Source organism: Daucus carota, chromosome 5 (genome assembly GCF_001625215.2).
Source record: "Daucus carota subsp. sativus chromosome 5, DH1 v3.0, whole genome shotgun sequence".
Classification (NCBI taxonomy): Eukaryota; Viridiplantae; Streptophyta; class Magnoliopsida; order Apiales; family Apiaceae; genus Daucus; species Daucus carota.
Window position 1 is genome coordinate 34634204 of NC_030385.2, and position 19228 is coordinate 34653431.

The following is a 19228-nucleotide window of genomic DNA, read 5'->3' on the forward strand; positions in this document are numbered from 1 at the left end:
ATTTAAATGTTAATATTATCTAACATCATTACATAAAAATTTATGTTACTTTTATATTAGTATTTTCTATTATAAAAATATAAAGTATATGTATGGTTTAGTATAAAGATACTTATTATTTTCGGGTAAATAAAATATCTTTCAATAATAGATATTCTAAATTTAATATTAATAATTTACATGCTTTTAATCTATTCTTTATTACCAAATAATTTATTATTATTTGAAAATTTTAATGTACAATAGTGTACTATTATTTGAAAAGTCAAATTCCAAAGATTATCAAATTTAAAAGGAGTCAACTAGCCATTCAAAGATAACTAATTTTAAGATCTGCAATTAATACTATTAAAACCAAATAATATCCAAAATTACAAAGCTAAAACTAGAATCACGCAATAAAATTAGTCAGTCAAGCTAATCTAACATTGCAACACGCACTAATTAAGTCATCAGTGCACCAGCTCCACCGTCACCATCCAAGAACCGCAAACAATCATCATGAACACTAGCGAAAAACTAAAAATCGAACATGAAGATACATAACACCAAACGTAACTGATCCTATATATAATATAAGATCGATAACATCTATCCAAACTTTTCAAATTCGGTACCTTTTATGGGGGGTCATTATTGATGACTTTTATTGTGCCGTTAATGGCTTTCAGTGCCATTTTTATGGCTTGTGTTACCATTTTGATGGTCATAATATATAATATATTTAATTGTTTTTTAAACTCTATTTTATACCTCAGTTAAATTATTAAATTTTTATGTGTCTAACCAAAGGCTTTTCCTTTGGTTAGAGATTATTTAATATTTCTACTTTATTTTATTTCTCTCTATTTTGTTATATATATATATATATTCTTTCGTTTTTTCTTTTTTCTTTTTATTAAATTTACTATCTTTTTTACATTATATATATATATATATATATATATATATATATATATATATTATTTTCTTGTATATTGATATATGCTTTTTCAGGATACTTTGGAGCTAGGTGTTCGTGACTTCTTTCATCCTTCATTGGTATTCTTTTCTAATTCATTTAAGCTTTATTGTCTAAGCGTCCGGAGTTGTGCTTGCATGACTTTCGGTTAGATGATAAACTTTCTTGAAAGAAAGATATCCCGGATGCGGTTTATTGTATTTCGATACAATTCATCTACTTGTATGTAGACCTTACAAAAAAAAAAAAAAAAAAAAAACACTAACAGTTGGAAATTAAATAATTATAAAAAAAGAGTTAGAAATCAAATGAATTCAAATAAAAATGAATTGATATAAAATACATATAACGTTCAATATCTCATTTTACGATAATCGTGGCCTCTTCTTTTGACAATTACAACTTCTATTTAGATTACATTTTTAAAAACAATTATTGATGGACATTTATTAGGTTATAAATATAAGCAGAAGAAACGTTATGTGAGCACAAAAAATAAATACAACTAACTATATTTATTTGTTTTTATAAAAACAAAACGATCATATATATAAATTATTATTTATATCACAATCTTCAACTATATATTAATTTTCAATTTATATAAATAAGCATAGCATTATATATTTGGAGGCCTCAAAAGTTTGGGGCCGCGGTCGCCTAAATAGCCTATATGAAGAGCCGGCCCTGCCTCCGTCCCATCGAATAGTATATATCACGCACGGGATGTGACCCACATTTTAATACCTCAATAAAATATAATTTTGCAATTTATTTTAAATAATTTTTTTTGTAAAAAATATATTCCTTCCGTCCCAATTTTGCAATTTATTTTAAATAATTTTTTCTGTAAAAAATATACTCCCTCCGTCCCAATGAATTGTGTACAGCTTCTTTTTTGGGACGTTCCACCAATTGTATAATTGTATACAGCTTCCTTTTTGGGACGTTCCACCAATTGTATACATTCCAAAAGTAGTAAAGTTTTATAATACTCCCTCTGTCCCATAATAAGAGTCGCTTTGACTTTTGACACGTAGTTTGAGGTGTAAAAAAACGTACCTCTACATATTATTTTTCAAATTTTCATTTTCTGAATAAAAATTTAACATCTATACTTTTATTCAGAAAAAGAAAATTTGAAAAATAATATGTAGAGATATGTTTTTTTTACACCTCAAATTACGTGTCAAAAGTCAAAACGACTCTTATTATAGGACAGAGGGAGTATAAAACATCATTACACCAACTACTCCCTCCATTCCACTATATTAGACGTGTTTTGACTAGTTTTAAATTCCATTATATTAGTAGTCGTTTTTTATTCTCAATGACCTAGTTTTACTCACCTGCTTATCATTAATGGCTTATGTTGACTTGTTATAAAAACTTTTAATTATCACGCTACTTTCTTTAATGTCAGCCACCTGCACTCTTTTATCCCCTTCTTTGTTTCCGTATAAACTCATATGCTCACCCACTCTATTTCTTTTTCTTTTTTTAAAATACTTTATTTCATTCTTATTTTTTATAGTGCTCATTTATGTATTTAATTTGATTTTGAAATATAACTAAATACAACAATTTAATTTTTTAAATAATAGGAATAGGATTTTTTTTTTTCAAACTTTGAGGATATAAAATAAATTCTTGTAACAATATTAAATGAATACGTTGATATATCACTTAATTAATTTGATAATTTTTTTTAAATGTTGTTTCTTTGATTGTGAGAATATATCACACTTTCCACACACACATGTATATTCAAACTAAATTACTTAGAGCAAGTCCAGTAGGTGTGCTAAATCAAGTCTTAAATCCAAAAATAGGGAATATGGGATAAAATTGCACTCCAACACTATGCTAGTGATGTGCTAAATCACTAGCACAAGCTTCCCCTTCCCTATTTTTAGAATATGCTAGCCACTCCTAAACTATTTTTATCATTAAAATATTCATTTCTCTCTCTTCTCCACATCATTTCCCTCTCTCCTCCACACAAAAGTTGTTTAAATTTAATATTATTATAATAATAGGGAATGAATATAGGGAGTACTATTGGAGCTCATGTGCTAAATCTTGTGCTAAATCACTAAGACATATTATTTTATAATATTTTTAGGGAACCTCTTAGCATAGTGTTGGACTTGCTCTTAAGAGTGGTTATATATGATAAAAAGTTAATTTCCAATGTAATTTTTTTAAATACAAGAAATTATTTAAAATATAGATTTAACCTTTTTTCAAAACTTTGAGAATATAATTTTTTTTGTTAAGCAGGCAAATTCATTAATATAATAAACCAAGGATCTTTACAAGACCAATATTAAACAAATTCTTGCAACAACATCAACTAAAGATGACAATATATAACTTGATTTGATCATATTTATAGTAAATATAAATTGTAATTAATTTCAAATTAACTAGATTATATTAGAACGATCATATATAAATACAGTTAATAAAATAGATTTTGCCTTTTCTCAAAATCTTGAGAACTTCAAAGTATATTATTTAAAAGTGATTATATATGAATGAAACTCAACTTTCAAATGTAACTTGTTTAAATATAAGAAAGTGATTATATATGAAAGAAAATTAACTTTCTTAAATACAAGAAATTGTAGAAATATAGTTTTAACCTTTTCTCAAAATTTTGAGAATATAAAATAAATTACATAAAAACTTGATATAAAAACATTGTTATATTATAACTAATTTTAAACTAAATTATTTTAGAGTGATTATATATGAATAATAATTAACTTTAAAAAAGTAACGAGGAGTTTCTTCATGATTAAATATTTAAGTCAAAAGTATAATTTATGTTACTCATAAAAAAAAATAATGCAACTCATAAACATATTTATCCTTCACTGTATAGAATAGGAAATAATATCAAAACAACACATCAAACGAAAATTTTAATTTTGTGGAGGGAATAGAATTTTATCGAAGGGAAGAAAAATTTTTGTGGGAGAGTTTAAAGAGGAGAAAATGGATGAGAGTAAAAGAAAAGTAAAAGAGAGAATTTAATGTTGACAATTCCCATAAGCAGTAACACGAAACCTAAGCTGTATTAATTACAAAAACAGATCATAGCTTCACTTCTTAATATGTGTGCAAAATAACAAAACGACTAATATAGTGGAATGGAGGGAGGGCTTTCTTCCACTATCTCCATTCTATAATAATATAAACACTATTACATCCACTACTTTCCTCCACTATCTCAAATCTATTATTAAATATAATTAGGTCCCACCACTATACCCATTTTTCATCTAACTTTACTCATTTCTTACACAATTTCTTGGTCTCCGTGTCCCAACCATTTGTATACAAATGGCTGGACGGAGGGAGTACCATTTATACTTTTATACAAAAAAATTAACTTAAAATTTAGTTATAGAATTATACTCCCTCCGTCCCAATCAATTCTATACAGTTTCCTTTTTGGGATGTCCCATCATTTCTATACATTCCCAAAATAACAATTTTTATAATATAAAATACTACTACACCCACAACATTCTCCCATTATCTTCATTCTATAACAATAAAAACACTATTACACCCACTACTTTACTCCACTATCTCAAATCTATTATTAAAAAATATATGGGTCCCACCACTTTACCCACTTTCCATCTAACTTTACTTATTTCTTACCCTTTTCCTTGGTCTCCATGTCCAATCCCAATGTATATAAATCATTGGGACGGAGGGAGTATTCTGTAAGAGACTTGAAATGATCAGTGAAAAAAAACCGTATACAATTGAATGGGACGGAGGGAGAATCATTAGGATTAATGAACAAATATCTTGCTGTTTTATGTCTGTTTTCTAAATATAATTTTAACACTTCACTTGGTTAGAAGAAATTATTTGAAATTAATTTTTATGTGTTGGTCGAATTTCCAAAGTAAAATAATTAATTCAAATAAAAATAATTATTCACAGAAGCTATGAATCATGTATCTGACCTGAAACTACATAAGACCACACATGGGTTCCCTTACATTTATAACCAGCTTGAACGTAAAGTTTTCAAAACTAACCAGTCTACGTTCAACTTTTCAAAACTAACCAGCCTAATTTTAAAGAAGTCGGGCGACCCCAATTGGTTGGGAAGAGAAGGGTGGGTCGCCACTAGCACGGGCGACCCGTGCTATTTATGGATGAGGGTTAGGGTCGCCACTTACACGGGCGACCCTTACACATAAACTACTGAGCTCATTCTGTCACTGCAAACCAGTTTGTTTTCTTTTTATTTGAAAAGCTAGAGATTTCATTGCAAAGAAGCTAGGGAATACAATAAGACAGAAGCGACCAACAGAAGTGCAAAAACAACCAAACTAACCAAAGGACCCTTCAGCTTCTGACCAACACTAGACTTAATCTTGAAGTTTGTTTTCTATTATTACTCTTACTAATTTTCTATTATTTTTAATATTTTATTCTTTTTGATTATTATTTTTATTAATTTCGAGTATTACTTTTTTTATTCTAAAAATATTTTCATTTCTATTTTTCATTAAATTCGATTATTTTTAAAAAATTCCGATTATTACTTATATTATTGTACAAATATTTGTAAATTAATAACAATAATATTTGTAAATATTATAACAATAATATTTGTAAATTCCGATTATAACAATAATATTTGTAAATTCCGATTATAACAATATTTTTTTACAAATATAACCGGATTTCTCTTTTTTATTGATTTCATTTATTATTATTTTACCCTATATGTAAATATAATTCGAATATTTAATATTTGTAAATATTAAACAGTAATATATGTAGAAAAAGAATTTGAATATTTGTAAATTCCGATTATAGCAATAATATTTGTAAATTCCGATTATAACAATAATATTTGTATATTCTGATTATAACAAATATTATTTTTTCAATTTTGTTTATTATGTTTACCCTATTTGTATATATAATTCGAATATTTAATATTTGTAAAATAATATAAGTAATAATCGGAATTTCTTAGAAATACAGTGGAATTTATAAGACAAATAGAAATGAAAATATTTTAAAATAATAAATGTAATAATCGGAATTAATAAAAATAATAATCCAAAAGAATAATATATTAAAAATAATAAAAGAGTAATAATCTAAATTAACAAACAAAAAACTGCTTAGTCTTTCTACATAATAAAAGAGAAAATATTTGTAAAATAATATTGTTATAATCGGAATTTACAAATATTATTATTATAATCAAAATTTACAAATATTATTGCTATAATCGGAATTTACAAATATTCGAATTTTTTTTACAAATATTATTATTTATATTTACAAATATTAGATATTCGAATTATATTAAATATTCAAATATCATCACAATCAGATTTCTCACTAGTTAAAAATAACTCATATGGCAAGATTTTGCTAGAAAGTAAAAGACAGCAGCAAAAAATGATAAAATGAATCAAAAAAATTGCACAAAATATATCAAAAGTAGTTCTGAAGACAACAAAGTGAAAGAAATACACCTGATGTCCAGAACTAAGCAGCTCCCCCACCTTACAGCACAGGTCGCCCAGGGAAGGGGCGACCTCTTAGCCTTTTTACCTCCCCGTTGGGGTCGCCCGACTTCTTTTTATTTAGGCTGGTTAGTTTTGAAAAGTTGAACGTAGGCTGGTTAGTTTTGAAAACTTTACGTTCAAGCTGGTTAGAAACGTAAGGGAGCCACCACACATGTATGCACCATTGACCATTTTATATTCTGAGTTGTGGAAAATGTAAGGAAGAAATGAACTCAAAATTAGCACCCCATCCTTGACATAATTATCCCTCGTGGGCCCAAAAGCCCAGTCTCTTTGAAATCAGTCCACACTTTTACCTCTCCCTGCTCCCACTCTGTTTCCTCGTTTCTCTTTCAACATCAACACTTTTCTTCTGACACACACACCTACAAAAAATATCTCTCCCGTCTCTCTCCCCTTGTACACACATAATCTCTCCCTCTCTCTCTCTCTCCTTATACACAGTCTCTCCCTCTCTCTCCAGCAATAATTGCAGTTTATGAACTCACAATCCAGCAATGGAAGTGAACACACAGCAGCAACAGTCCATATGGACCGGAATCATAGAGCTCACCAAATCGGCCCAGCACCGGTCCACTGATCCATTAACATGGGCGGTTCAGCTCTCCTCCGCTCTCTCCTCGGCCGGTGTCTCTCTACCGTCAATTGAAGCCTCCAAATTGATCGTAGATTACATTTGCTGGGAAAATAACGTCCCAATCACCTGGAAGTTTCTAGAAATGGCACTCACTATGAAAATCCTCCCGCCTATGCTCGTTCTCGCTCTCCTCTCCGTCAGGTCTTCATTTCATTCTACATTTCATTCTACATTTCATAAATCGAATACTATTATCTTTTTCTCGTCCCAATGTAACTGAGACAATGCATTTTTAACCTCGAAAAATGATAATTAGGACAGATTGATAAAATTCTTGGGTCTTGGTTTAAGTGTTTTAATTAAAACATTTTGAGAACAATCACCGACTAGCTACTATGAAGTAGAGTAGTAATCAGCTTGTCAATATGTGGCGGAGATGGTGTAAAATTGTAGTCCACTAGATTAGTTTGCAGAATTTATTTATAATTATATTAATATATATTTTAAATTTTAGTAATATATAATTGTTATATTAAAATATTTATGATTTATTATGCAGCTAATTGGAATCTACAAAAAATTTACACAAAATTATAAAATATAATAAATTATTTGTCAAACTTTAGCTAATACTATTTGTTTTAAATTAGAATAAGCTAGTGGAAATTATAATTTGAAAAAGAAATAAATGAAAAAAAAATAAGAAAGAAAGAGAATTTGTGAAATATATGTATTTGTTATGAAAGTATTAATGAGGAGAGAGAGGCTGGAAAACTTTCATGAGAAGTTGTTATGTGGAAGATTTTTGGGTTGGTGTTTTTTTTTTGTTTTTGAAAAAAAAGCAAGATTTCATTCAAACGAAGAATCATACATAACAGCCTCCAACAATAGAGAAGGAGGAGACGTGAAAACATTGGAGCAATTAATCAAACAAGGTAATCTGGCTAACTCATGAGTCACCTTGTTCGCATGCTTTCGAATAGAACACAGAGAAAACTCACTATTTACTCGAAGACATGATCGGCAACTTTGTAGGACATGTCATGTCCTGCTTCTGGTTGGTTATCAATACTTCGTTTCAGCGCCTGGACCGTAGTTAGGGAGTCTGTGTCTGTTTCAATAAAATTATGATGAATCTCTTTATTCTCCATCCATGAAAGTGCTTTTCGAACTCCAACAGCTTTAGCTTCAAACACTAAGCCTGACTTTGGTAACCTTAAATTCTTCCCTTCGATGGACACCCCTTTATAATCTCTGAGAATCATACCAAGGAAGAACGACTCATCCCCTTCAAACACAGAAGCATCCACATTTACTTTCACACATTTACTGAGTAACTTCCCCACAAGGCACAGATCAAACTTGTTCGACTCCTCACCTTCCCCATCGAAACAAAGGTCCTCATTTTCTTTATCGTCTATTTCTAAGCTCGCCATTTGATTGTCAATGCCACGTATAGAATAATAGAACTCATACTGAGACACTCTCACAAACTACAATCGAGAAAGGAGAATATAAGTATAGATGACGTAGGTAATAAGCATATCAATGTGTATTTAAAATAAAAGCACCATGCATTGTGCAGGGATTTGAATCTCTTATATGGATATTCTAGAGATGTGAATCCATGAAAGGCGCATTTTAAAGATATGAATATGCTAGATATAATTATTTTCATATTTTAGGAAAATATATGCATGTTAAATATATTGCCTTTTTTTAATGCACAAGTTCTAAATACAAACTCTATTTGAATTATTAGTATCTAATTATCTATGGCCGAAACTTTGAATTTTGTTATATTTGACGTATGTTTATGAATTTGTAGTTAGTAGGCATTCCCTCAAATTCCAGTAACCGTTTTTTATCTTGTGTGTGTGCAAGTATTATTAAAGGAATGAAGTGGAAGTTATTGCTACATAATAATGATGTATATTAGGTAATTTGATAAAATATATTAATCATATATCACTATATATTAATGTATTGTTAAATCACTATTTTGATTGCCTAAATCTTGTTTATGATACTTTTTCTTTACACATGGTCATATTTGGATATGCTTATTACAAGGTAAAAAAAAGCACCGGGAGAAAATAAAACCCTGAAACAGTTAATCCTAAACCAAAAAAGAAAAAATGCCAGTTTTAAAGATATTTCCATAAATGTTTTCATTATGACTGGTAAAGTTATAATGGTATCCTCAACATGGCATGCTATGTGATACAACAGAGGAGACCAACTTGCTGATAAAAATAGGAGGGTGTGGTGGTAAAATTAAATTTTGACATGCCAGGGCTTGACAAATAAATATTGTACAGCATTTAGTGAGATGTTAGTCGTTCTAAAAATACTACTTTAGTATGTACTTGTATAGTCTGTAAATTGCGTAATTCTATATCATGATAGTAGATTCTACCATTTGAATGTTATACAAGTCATGTATTTGGTATTTACAGTGCTGGTTGCCTCTGGCTGGTACTATCTGTGTTGTATTGAGATTGTAAGCAACCACTTTTTAACTTGAAAATAGCTCAATTTGTTTTGACATGCTCTCATCTCATTTTTATTCTGGCTGCTAAGTTAGGCGCTTGTCTGTTTGTGAGATTGCAATTAACATTTTCTTTTGACTTAACGTTAATGTTTAGTTCCATGTTAATTCTCCTTTTTACTCGGTGCAGGGTAGTTCCATGTCGAAGAAGTCGACCTGCTGCATACAGAATTTATATGGAACTCCTCAAACGATATGCATTTTCATTGTCATCTCAAATAAATGGTCAACATTATCAAAAGTATGAAGTCTTTTCTTATTTAAGCATTTAATTAATGTATATATTATAATCTCAAAATCATGTGAGCAATATATATTATCCTTGTTGATATGGTTATATATAGTCACTGTAGAATCACTCAAATTTGTTCTTTGTCATATTTCTAATTTTTGTCTTTGCAGTGTAATATGAAAGGTAATACATTATGCTATATATAGGGAAAAAAACATTCTCAGTGTCATCAATATTATTTTTGTATTTATTTCAAGCACCAAGTAAGAAGCCTATTTGTCATATCATACGAGTGTTTGAAAAAACTGAATGGAAAATGTTGATTAAACTAGCTATTTTATAATCTCATTCTTCTACGTGACAAATTAATGTCTGTTGCATATCACATAATGATTTTTTCACTTTTATCAAATTAAACTAGTCTTTTCTTTGATTGAGAAGGATATTACATCACAAGCAAATTAGCATTAGTTATTGAAAAAAATAAATTTTGATTAATTCATGAGCATCAGCAGTCTGAGGTAACAGGTGTTAAATGTTTCAATGCTCTATTGCAGGATCATGGAATCTGTTGACGATGTACTTCATCTTTCCAAGAGTTTTAACCTAGAGGCCAGTGGTCCTGGGATCCTCGTAGTTGAATTTGTCTTTTCTATTTTATGGCAATTGGTTGATGCGTCACTGGATGATGAAGGGTTGCTAGAACTTGTACCCAGGAAAAATTTCAGGTGGTCGATTAAGCCACAAGATATGGAAATAGACAAGCACAATTCAGTTGATGAAAAGACAACAGAACGTCAAGAAAAATTGCACCTAATGAACACGTCACTGGCTGTGGAAGTAATTGGAGATTTTTTTCATAATAAAGTTACTTCCAAAATACTTTACTTGACACGCAGGAACATGTATAATTTCTATCTTTTTATTTACTTATATGTTGTTTCTAGTGTATTTGATATTCAGTCATTTTAAAGTGCAACTGCATGGTAAAACAAAGTGGACTTAAACTTCATTAAATTTACTCTATGTTAAATCTGATTGAAGTACTTTGATTTCTTATTTTAACTGAATGTAATTCTCTCATAGGCCAACCAGTTGGGAATGTTTCGTAGAGGGCTTGCAATTACTTGCTGTGAACTCATTAGCGTTAAGAAATTCTAAAAACATTACAGCAGATGCTCTTTTGAAACTGACATCTGATGCAAATAGTGTTTTCTCCGGGGAGTCCAATAGAAGGCCACACCAACAGTTTCATGCTGTAAAGACTTCTGGTTCACTTATATCTTCTTCTGCACAATCTCATGGTGCCAGGCATTCGGCACTTTGGCTCCCTATTGATATATTTCTAGAAGATACTATGGATGGGTCGCAAGTCGTTGCTACAAGTGCCACTGAAACTCTTATTGGTACATTTAATTCTTTACCGTAAATATGTCAAGTTAAAGACTTTCCAGCTTCTATCTGGATTCCGATTCTACCTTCTTTGTGATTTGGGTCACCTCATATCAGACATGACTTTCAAACTCGAAAACCAAGGCCCACAATAAGTATATTTACTGACCACTTATGATGCCAAAATGTCAAAATTTTGAATTTAATAGTTGTTTTATCAAAGTTATCTAGATTCTATCAGTTACTTCAAAGGATGTAGCTCAACCTCTATGCTGTTTCAGGTATGGTGAAGGCTCTTAAGGCAGTTAATCAGACAACATGGCAAGAGGCATTTCTTGGTCTGTGGGTTGCAGCTTTGCGTCTTGTTCAGAGGGTAGACTCTTGGTTCTTCTCATATTTTTAAAATGTCAAGAAAGACTAGAAGACATATCATAATCAGGTTATGTGATTAATATGGAATTTGGATGGAAGACTGTGACATACTTACGGAATATATTGGTTGTCAAATATTATGACGTTTCCCTCCTGTCCTTGCTGTTTTTTCATCATGAGCTGTGGAAATAAACCAAAACTTATGGGATTGAGGTCTAGTTAAGAGCAACAGCAGTAATAATGAAAAATCAGTGCGTTTGAAAATAACATTTCTATAGTGTGAAAGTTTCCAAGTGGAATTATGTAAGCTGTAAAAGAATAAATTATGACTGAAAGCATTCACAACCTCCTCGTGCAGGTGGTAAAATTCAAATACATATATTTTTATCAGTATGTAGGTCCAGGTTTCTACATTTTGATTTTTTTAATTAACACTCTTGTTTAATCTTCTTGGTTTTTAGGAAAGAGATCCCTTTGAGGGTCCTGTTCCTCGACTTGATACATGCTTATGTGTGTTATTATCGATAACTCCACTGGTTATTGTAAATATTATTGAGGAAGAGGAGAGTTTTCTAATTGATGATGCTGCCCACCGTCGCACAAATCAAAAGAAAGACAAAGTTCCCGGAGAACTTCGAAATGACTTGGTTTCCAGCTTGCAGCAATTGGGTGATTATGAAGGCTTGCTAACTCCACCAGGATCAGTAAGTTCAGTTGCAAATCAAGCTGCTGCCAAAGCAATGATGTTTCTTTCAGGTCTATCAGTTGGTAGCGGATACCTTGATGGTGTAACATTGTGTGACAAGTCAGTCAACTGTGGTGAGTTTTTCCTTATGTTCTAATTATAGATCATGGTGAGATTCGCGTAATAAAATAGTAAAATGTACCTCGTGTGTCACTTTTATGATGATTTCTCTGTCAAGATTAATCTTTTTGTAGCTATCTGAATTATTAGTAGTTTGCTCTATGCTTTTTACATTATATAGAAGAGTCAGGCAAGTTATAGTTACGAGGACACCAATATCTAATGTGGAACACCCAATTTAAAATTTGCAATTATGGACAATTCGAAAAGCCACTGTTTAAGTGTTATGACTACAACGGGAGAGATTTCATTTTCCTTCTGTCTTTTAAAGATAATTCTCTACATTTCCTTTTCTACAACTATTTGAAAATTTTGACATCAAGCAAAGATAAAATTCCACAGAATTCTTAACCAACTATTTTCTGTTTATTTGCTATAGCACTGGAGTATTGACTTTGTTCATACAGTTGATCATTTCCCCTTGTTCTTACAAGAATTGATTTTTATGTCTCGTGAAAACTTTGTTGAGAACACACTACCCTTTGAGTTCTACATCTGTTTTTCCCAAGCTGGGTTTCAGAGACACACGCATGCAGGTCTATATATTATTACTCCCTCCGTCCCAATAGGTAGTATACATTTGGTGTGGACACGGAGACCAATAAAAAGTGTAAAAAATGAGTAAAGTTAGATGAAAAGTGAGTAAAATGGCGGGACCCATTTTTATTTAATTATAGATGTGTGATAGTGGGGGAAAGTAGTGGGTGTAATAGTGTTTATATTATTATAAAATGAAGATAGTGGAAGAAAGTAGTTGGTGTAATAGTGTTTTACATTATTAAAAGTTGCTATTTTAGGAATGTATAGAAATGATGGGACGTCCCAAAGAGGAAACTGTATAGAAATGACCGGGACGGAGGGAGTATGATTTATGGTTGTGTATGCCTATGTGCATGTTTATGCGAATATATTACACATCAGTCATCACCGACCCACACTGACATTAGATCGCAGTTACAGTGTTACACTGTTCTTTTGAGGTTTGTCTGAAAGATTATCTGACAGCTCTGTCTATCTATCTATGATTCCGTGCAGCTGGAAACATGCGTCATTTAATTGTTGAGGCATGTATTGCTAGGAACCTTCTAGACACATCAGCATATACATGGCCAGGATATGTCAAAGGACACAGCAATCAGATACCTCGTAGTGTTACTGGCCAAGCGCCTGGCTGGGTATCATTGATGAAGGGCTCCCCGTTGACTCCTGCCCTAAAAAGTGCCTTGGTTAGAACACCAGCTTCTAGGTATTCTCAGATTTGGTTTTCCTTCACTTTAAGATTTACTTAGATGGCAGTGCAGTATTAGGAGTTACCTAATCTCATCTGGGGAGTATATTGTTAAAAGAAATAAAATTGTGCTCTTGTCAGATAGAATCCCTTACATGTTGACTACTTTTTTTAATTATATATTTATTAGCTAGTCTGCAAATTTAAGTTCTATTATAAATTTTCAGCATCAAAATTTGGTTCGTGTCATGTGCATAGTATTTAAGATAAGTTTGTCATTTTGTGATGATATGATTTTAGCTGGGTTAATATAATTGGTAAATTCTAGCTTAAAGCCACAATATTTTTCCGCTTTAATTATATTCAGCTTGAACAAAATTGTTTGATAAAATAGTAGTGGTCACCCAGGCAGTTTAAATTTTTGTTGTAAAGTATAACTTTAATTCTCAATAACTGTATGAACCCTTTGGTCTTCTGCCTGTAACGTTGTACAGCAATCGTCTATATTAGGCATTAGCAAACAGGAATAGTCTGAAACACCTCTCTTATATGCGCTTTATTAACATCTTACTTCTTAAAAAGACAGTAGATTTCCTTATTTTGTGTCCTTATTTGATTAGACTTATCACTTATATAGTTATATAGTTATGTTATAAAGCAGAAAATAAGAAGTCTTTCTACCAAATAGAGAGATTCTTTGAGCCTAGAAGTATGGATCCTATATTTGTCAAAATTTTATATATCAGTGTTTCAGATATAGATCTTCTAGCAATTTTTTTGTAAATAATTTGAAAGTGGATTAGTCAGCCTTTTTCTTGGGTCCTCTCTTTTACTGCCAACAATAATAAAAAGTGCAAAAAAAATAAAAAATATGAGTTGTCATCTGAAACCAGGGAGCGCTCAACCCCTGTACTTGGAATATCTAAGAGTTTAAGAGTTCAATCCTTGCCAACTTCAACATGAAAACATAAATTACACATAAATTACATAATATATATTTCTTAGTATTGTGCTAAGAAAGGTCTAAGCTTTAAAATGTGCAAGTCTGAAAAGATAATCTAGTATATAGTTATCAGTACTAAAAGAAGGCCTAGGACAGATCGAGGTCCTATACTGACAACTATTACTATACATATTGCATGTATTTCCACAGATACGTATAGTTCAATATAAAAAGTAATACAATTGTTGCACAGAAGTTAATATAAATATTGGATTGAAATATATATTTAGGATTACACGGGTTATAAGCTTGTAAGCTTAAATAATGATAAGGCTACAACAATTATTCTATAAGTATAGCTGGCTGTCCCATCCCAACTACTCAAACCATGTATATCAGATGTTCTGTATCCATTTTTTTACCAGTGGTAGCAACTAAATTTAAGTCATGGATTTGATGGAAGCTTAGCAGAACTAGAAAAAGTATACGAGATTGCAGTTAATGGTTCAGAGGAGGAGAAGACATATGCAGCAGCAATTCTCTGTGGAGCATCTCTAACTCGTGGTTGGAACATACAGGTATACTAACACATATTATCTAGTCTCCAGCTCGTCAGATATAAACTTTTCATCCAAAATTTGATTAAATCTTACATGCTTGTAGGAGCATACCGTTGTTTTCATCACAAGATTGTTATCACCTCCAGTTCCTGCAGAGAGTTCTGGTGAAAGCTATTTGATACAGTGTGCTCCATATTTAAATGTGATATTTCTCGGAGTGACAACTATTGATTGTGTACAGATATTCTCCATACATGGATTGGTAGGTTCAGGTTTATTTTTTATTTTTAAATGTTAGTAGCAACTTTAATTACTAGTCTGTTAAGCAAGAAGGAAAAAAGTTGATGCAATTATCCATAGGGTAGGCTGGTAACTCAGTGTATCTGGCCCCTGAATAATTTATTAATTTGATACATGTTAACGGTACTTGTATAAGTTAATGAACTGAAATCTAAAGATCTTGCCAAAATATGCAAATGCCTTCTTGCTCTTCTGGAAGTAATTTCTTCACGGCATGTTGTGACAATAGATACTATGCTGTAAGGGTAAGTACAAAATATATACTCACAAACCTGATTAAATAAAAGTATAGCTTTTAGCTAAAATACTACCTTGTTTACAGGTCCCGGAACTTGCTGGTGCATTGATGCCCCTATGTGAGTTCTTTGGATCCTGCTCGCCGAGTATATCCTGGACCCTGAAATCAGGAGAAGAATTAACGCCTCATGCTGTTTTCTCCAATGCCTTCACTCTCTTGCTGAAATTATGGAGATTTTACCAACCTCCTCTTGAACATGTGTTGACAAATAAATCTGTGGCTGGTACCCAGATGACTCCTGAAGACCTCTTACATGTCTGCAACTCCCGATTAGCATCAGTAGGAAATTCACGTCAGGAGCCTACCATGAGATTGTCAAGGCTGTCAAGTATGCCATCAACAAAGCCAATTGTCATGGATTCTTTTCCCAAGCTAAAACTTTGGTACCGCCAGCATGAAGCTTGTATTGTGTCACCTCTTTCTAGCCTTGTACCTAGGACGCCTGTTTACCAGATTTTTGATGGACTTCTGAATATGATGTTTAGAAAAGTAAATAAGGGTGGTCAAACTTTAATTCCCGCAACTTCTGAGAGTATCAATTCATCTGGTTCTGCAGTTGAAGATAACTCTCTTCGTGTAAAAGTGCCAGCTTGGGATATTTTGGAAGCTGTTCCGTTTGTGCTGGATGCTGCTTTAACCGCCTGTGCCCATGGAAAACTGTCACCCCGAGAACTGGCGACAGGTAGCTACTAACTATACCTTTTATGTGATTTACAATTTTGGTGTACTTCGAATTTTAATTATGAGTGTAGAACTATTTGAACTCAGTTGTCTTTATGGATTTGGAGACCAGAGGGAGCTTATATCTTCCCAGTCTATAAACCAATTCAGCTTTTTTGAAGTGTGAAATCAAGCTTCTTTTTCTGTTCCTGTTTCTTCTTCCTGTCCTTTCCTGTAAAAGATAACATCCTGTTTTATCTGAAAGACTGTTTGTGTTACATTTTGAATATGATGCTCTGAAATTATTGCAAGTCAAAAAGCTAGTAAAAAAAATCTTCTAACAGCTGTACCTGTTTCCACATTATGTTTCGATTTTTATATTACAATTTGTTGAGTTTTCAGGGCTCAAAGATCTTGCTGATTTTCTTCCTGCATCATTGGCGGCGATTGTGAGTTACTTTTCAGCTGAAGTGACCCGAGGTCTTTGGAAGCCTGCCTCTATGAATGGAACTGATTGGCCTAGCCCTGCTGCCAATTTAGTCATGATTGAGCAACATATAAAGAAAATATTGGCCGACACTGGTGTGGACGTACCAAGTCTTGTGGCAGGTTTGTGTTAATACGTAGCATCTCTGTTATCCTTTTGGATGATAAAGTTTCGTTAAGGTTGGTCCTAATTAAAAAAATAATGTTCTGTGTTAAAAACAAGTACAACTCTGAGGGTGTAGATTTGGCACATAGAATGATGGAAGCTCACTTGTGAATTTAAAGCAATTTATTTCTTTAAATTGTTAGGTGTTGGTAAAACCCGAGTGGCAACCAGCACAAGGCTGATGTGATGGGTTAGCAGCATCTAGTACTTGATTGGATAAAGTAAAACTTTTGTTCAAAAAAACGAAGACAGACGCCTTGATGATATTAAGATTACAAAATAGAATAGCTAAAGGTTTTACCTGTGCAAGACTTCAAGCCCAAGCATCCATATAAAGTAAAAAAATGTTTACTTAGTCCACTTGGTGTATTTTCTTCTCAAATTTTGGTGGTTTCTTTTGTGAATAAAAGTTTGTTTTCTTAAACAAATTTTAGTTATCCAACTTAATACTGCAAGTATTATCATAGTTTAGGGTTACCTTTAAATGTATAACAATAAAACTTTAAAATAATTTAGAATGTGTCAGTATTTAATTAGTAGGTCTTAGGGATATTAAATGTTATTTGGGTTTAGCAACTATACATACTAGTTTGCTAGAGGTTGCCTTAGCACCGCATGGTTCATTGGTTTGTCTATGTATTTAACTTCATACAACTGATCCTATCTAAAAGACTTGTATTTTTGTAGTTGGGAGCGCTCCTGCTACTCTTCCTTTACCTCTGGCTGCTATTGTAAGCCTCACAATAACCTACAAACTTGATAGGGAAACTGATGGTTATCTGAACCTCGTTGGCCCTGCTTTGAATACACTTGCTTCTGGTTGCCCGTGGCCATGCATGCCCATCATAGCATCTCTATGGTCTCAAAAGGTAAGACGTTGGAGTGACTTTCTTGTTTTCTCTGCGTCCAGTAATGTCTTCCAACATGATAGCCAGGCTGTAATTCAGCTTCTTAGAGTCTGCTTCAGATCCACTCTTGGGCTAAATTCCTCTCCCTTAGAAAACAGTGGTGGTGTTGGTGCCCTTCTTGGTCATGGTTTTGGGTCTCATATTTCTGGTGGACTTGCTCCTGTAGCCCCTGGAATACTCTACCTACGTGTCCACCGATCTGTCAGGAATGTTATGTTCATGTCAAAAGAAATAGTTACCCTGCTGCTGGATACTGTTAGCGAAATAGCAACTAATGGATTGCCTACAGAGAAACTAGAGAAGCTGAAAAAAGTAAAATACGGAATGAGATATAATCAGGTTTCTCTTGCTGCAGCAATGACACGTGTCAAGCTTGCAGCTTCTCTGGGGGCTTCAATAGTTTGGATAACAGGTGGAGAAAGCTTTATTCATTCTTTAATTAAGGAATACTTGCCTACATGGTTTATATCTGTTCATGAGCCAGCTTATGAAAAAGGAGAATCAGTAGGAATTCTTGCTATGCTGAGGGGTTATGCTCTTGCCTATTTTTCAATGCTTTCTGGAACATTTGCAATGGGTATAGGCTCGGCGACAACTACTAATAACCGGAGACCGCATGTTCTTGCGAAGCATTTGGCATTCCTAGCGAGTGCACTCGATGGGAAGATATCGCTTGGTTGCTGTGCGGCAACTTGGCGAGCTTACATTACTGGATTTGTAAGCTTGATAGTCGGATGTGCTCCTGCATGGATGCTGGATGTAGATATACGTGTATTGAAGAGTTTGAGCAAGGGATTGAGGAAGTGGGGCGAGGATGAACTTGATCTGGCTTTATTCGGAGTAAGTGGCATCCGGGCCATGGGTACAGCTGCCGAACTGATAATTGAAAATGGTTTTTGAATCGGATTAGCTGTATGATGCTAGATGAATCCCATAGGCTGTAGCTTGAGTAGGAGATGTACAAAATGTAGAGGGGTGTTGATCCCCTATAAATCCCATCCATTTTTAACAATATACTCGGCATTCTGAAAATGCATTTCTTTTTGGTTAATATGTGTTTCATACGTTATTTCAAGGCCGATTGTGGTATTTTGAATCATTGGCCATGAATTTGTTGTATTTTTGTTTTTGACACTTAAAGTTA

The 19228-nt window shown here is 32.5% G+C and overlaps 1 protein-coding gene across 1 annotated transcript; it reads left to right on the forward strand.

Moving 5' to 3' along the window:
* Positions 1-6843: 6843 nt before the first annotated feature.
* LOC108223314 (mediator of RNA polymerase II transcription subunit 33A) lies at positions 6844-19183 on the forward strand. The gene is made up of 12 exons (XM_017397500.2): positions 6844-7324; positions 9805-9915; positions 10464-10811; positions 10993-11312; positions 11580-11671; positions 12132-12489; positions 13571-13781; positions 15170-15284; positions 15370-15528; positions 15889-16546; positions 16927-17133; positions 17864-19183. The coding sequence occupies exons 1-12, from the start codon at positions 7044-7046 to the stop codon at positions 18982-18984; spliced, it is 3981 nt and encodes a 1326-aa protein (XP_017252989.1). The 5' UTR covers positions 6844-7043; the 3' UTR covers positions 18985-19183.
* Positions 19184-19228: the final 45 nt, after the last annotated feature.

What these genes read in the sequence shown, in the direction of transcription:
- LOC108223314 (XM_017397500.2), top strand. Translation starts at nt 7,044, where the DNA reads ATGGAAGTGAACACACAGCAGCAACAGTCCATATGGACCGGAATCATA. An exon ending in TGCCACTGAAACTCTTATTG is followed by an intron (nt 11,313 to 11,579) that starts GTACATTTAATT and finishes ATGCTGTTTCAG; the next exon opens with GTATGGTGAAGGCTCTTAAG. An exon ending in ACCCCGAGAACTGGCGACAG is followed by an intron (nt 16,547 to 16,926) that starts GTAGCTACTAAC and finishes TTGAGTTTTCAG; the next exon opens with GGCTCAAAGATCTTGCTGAT.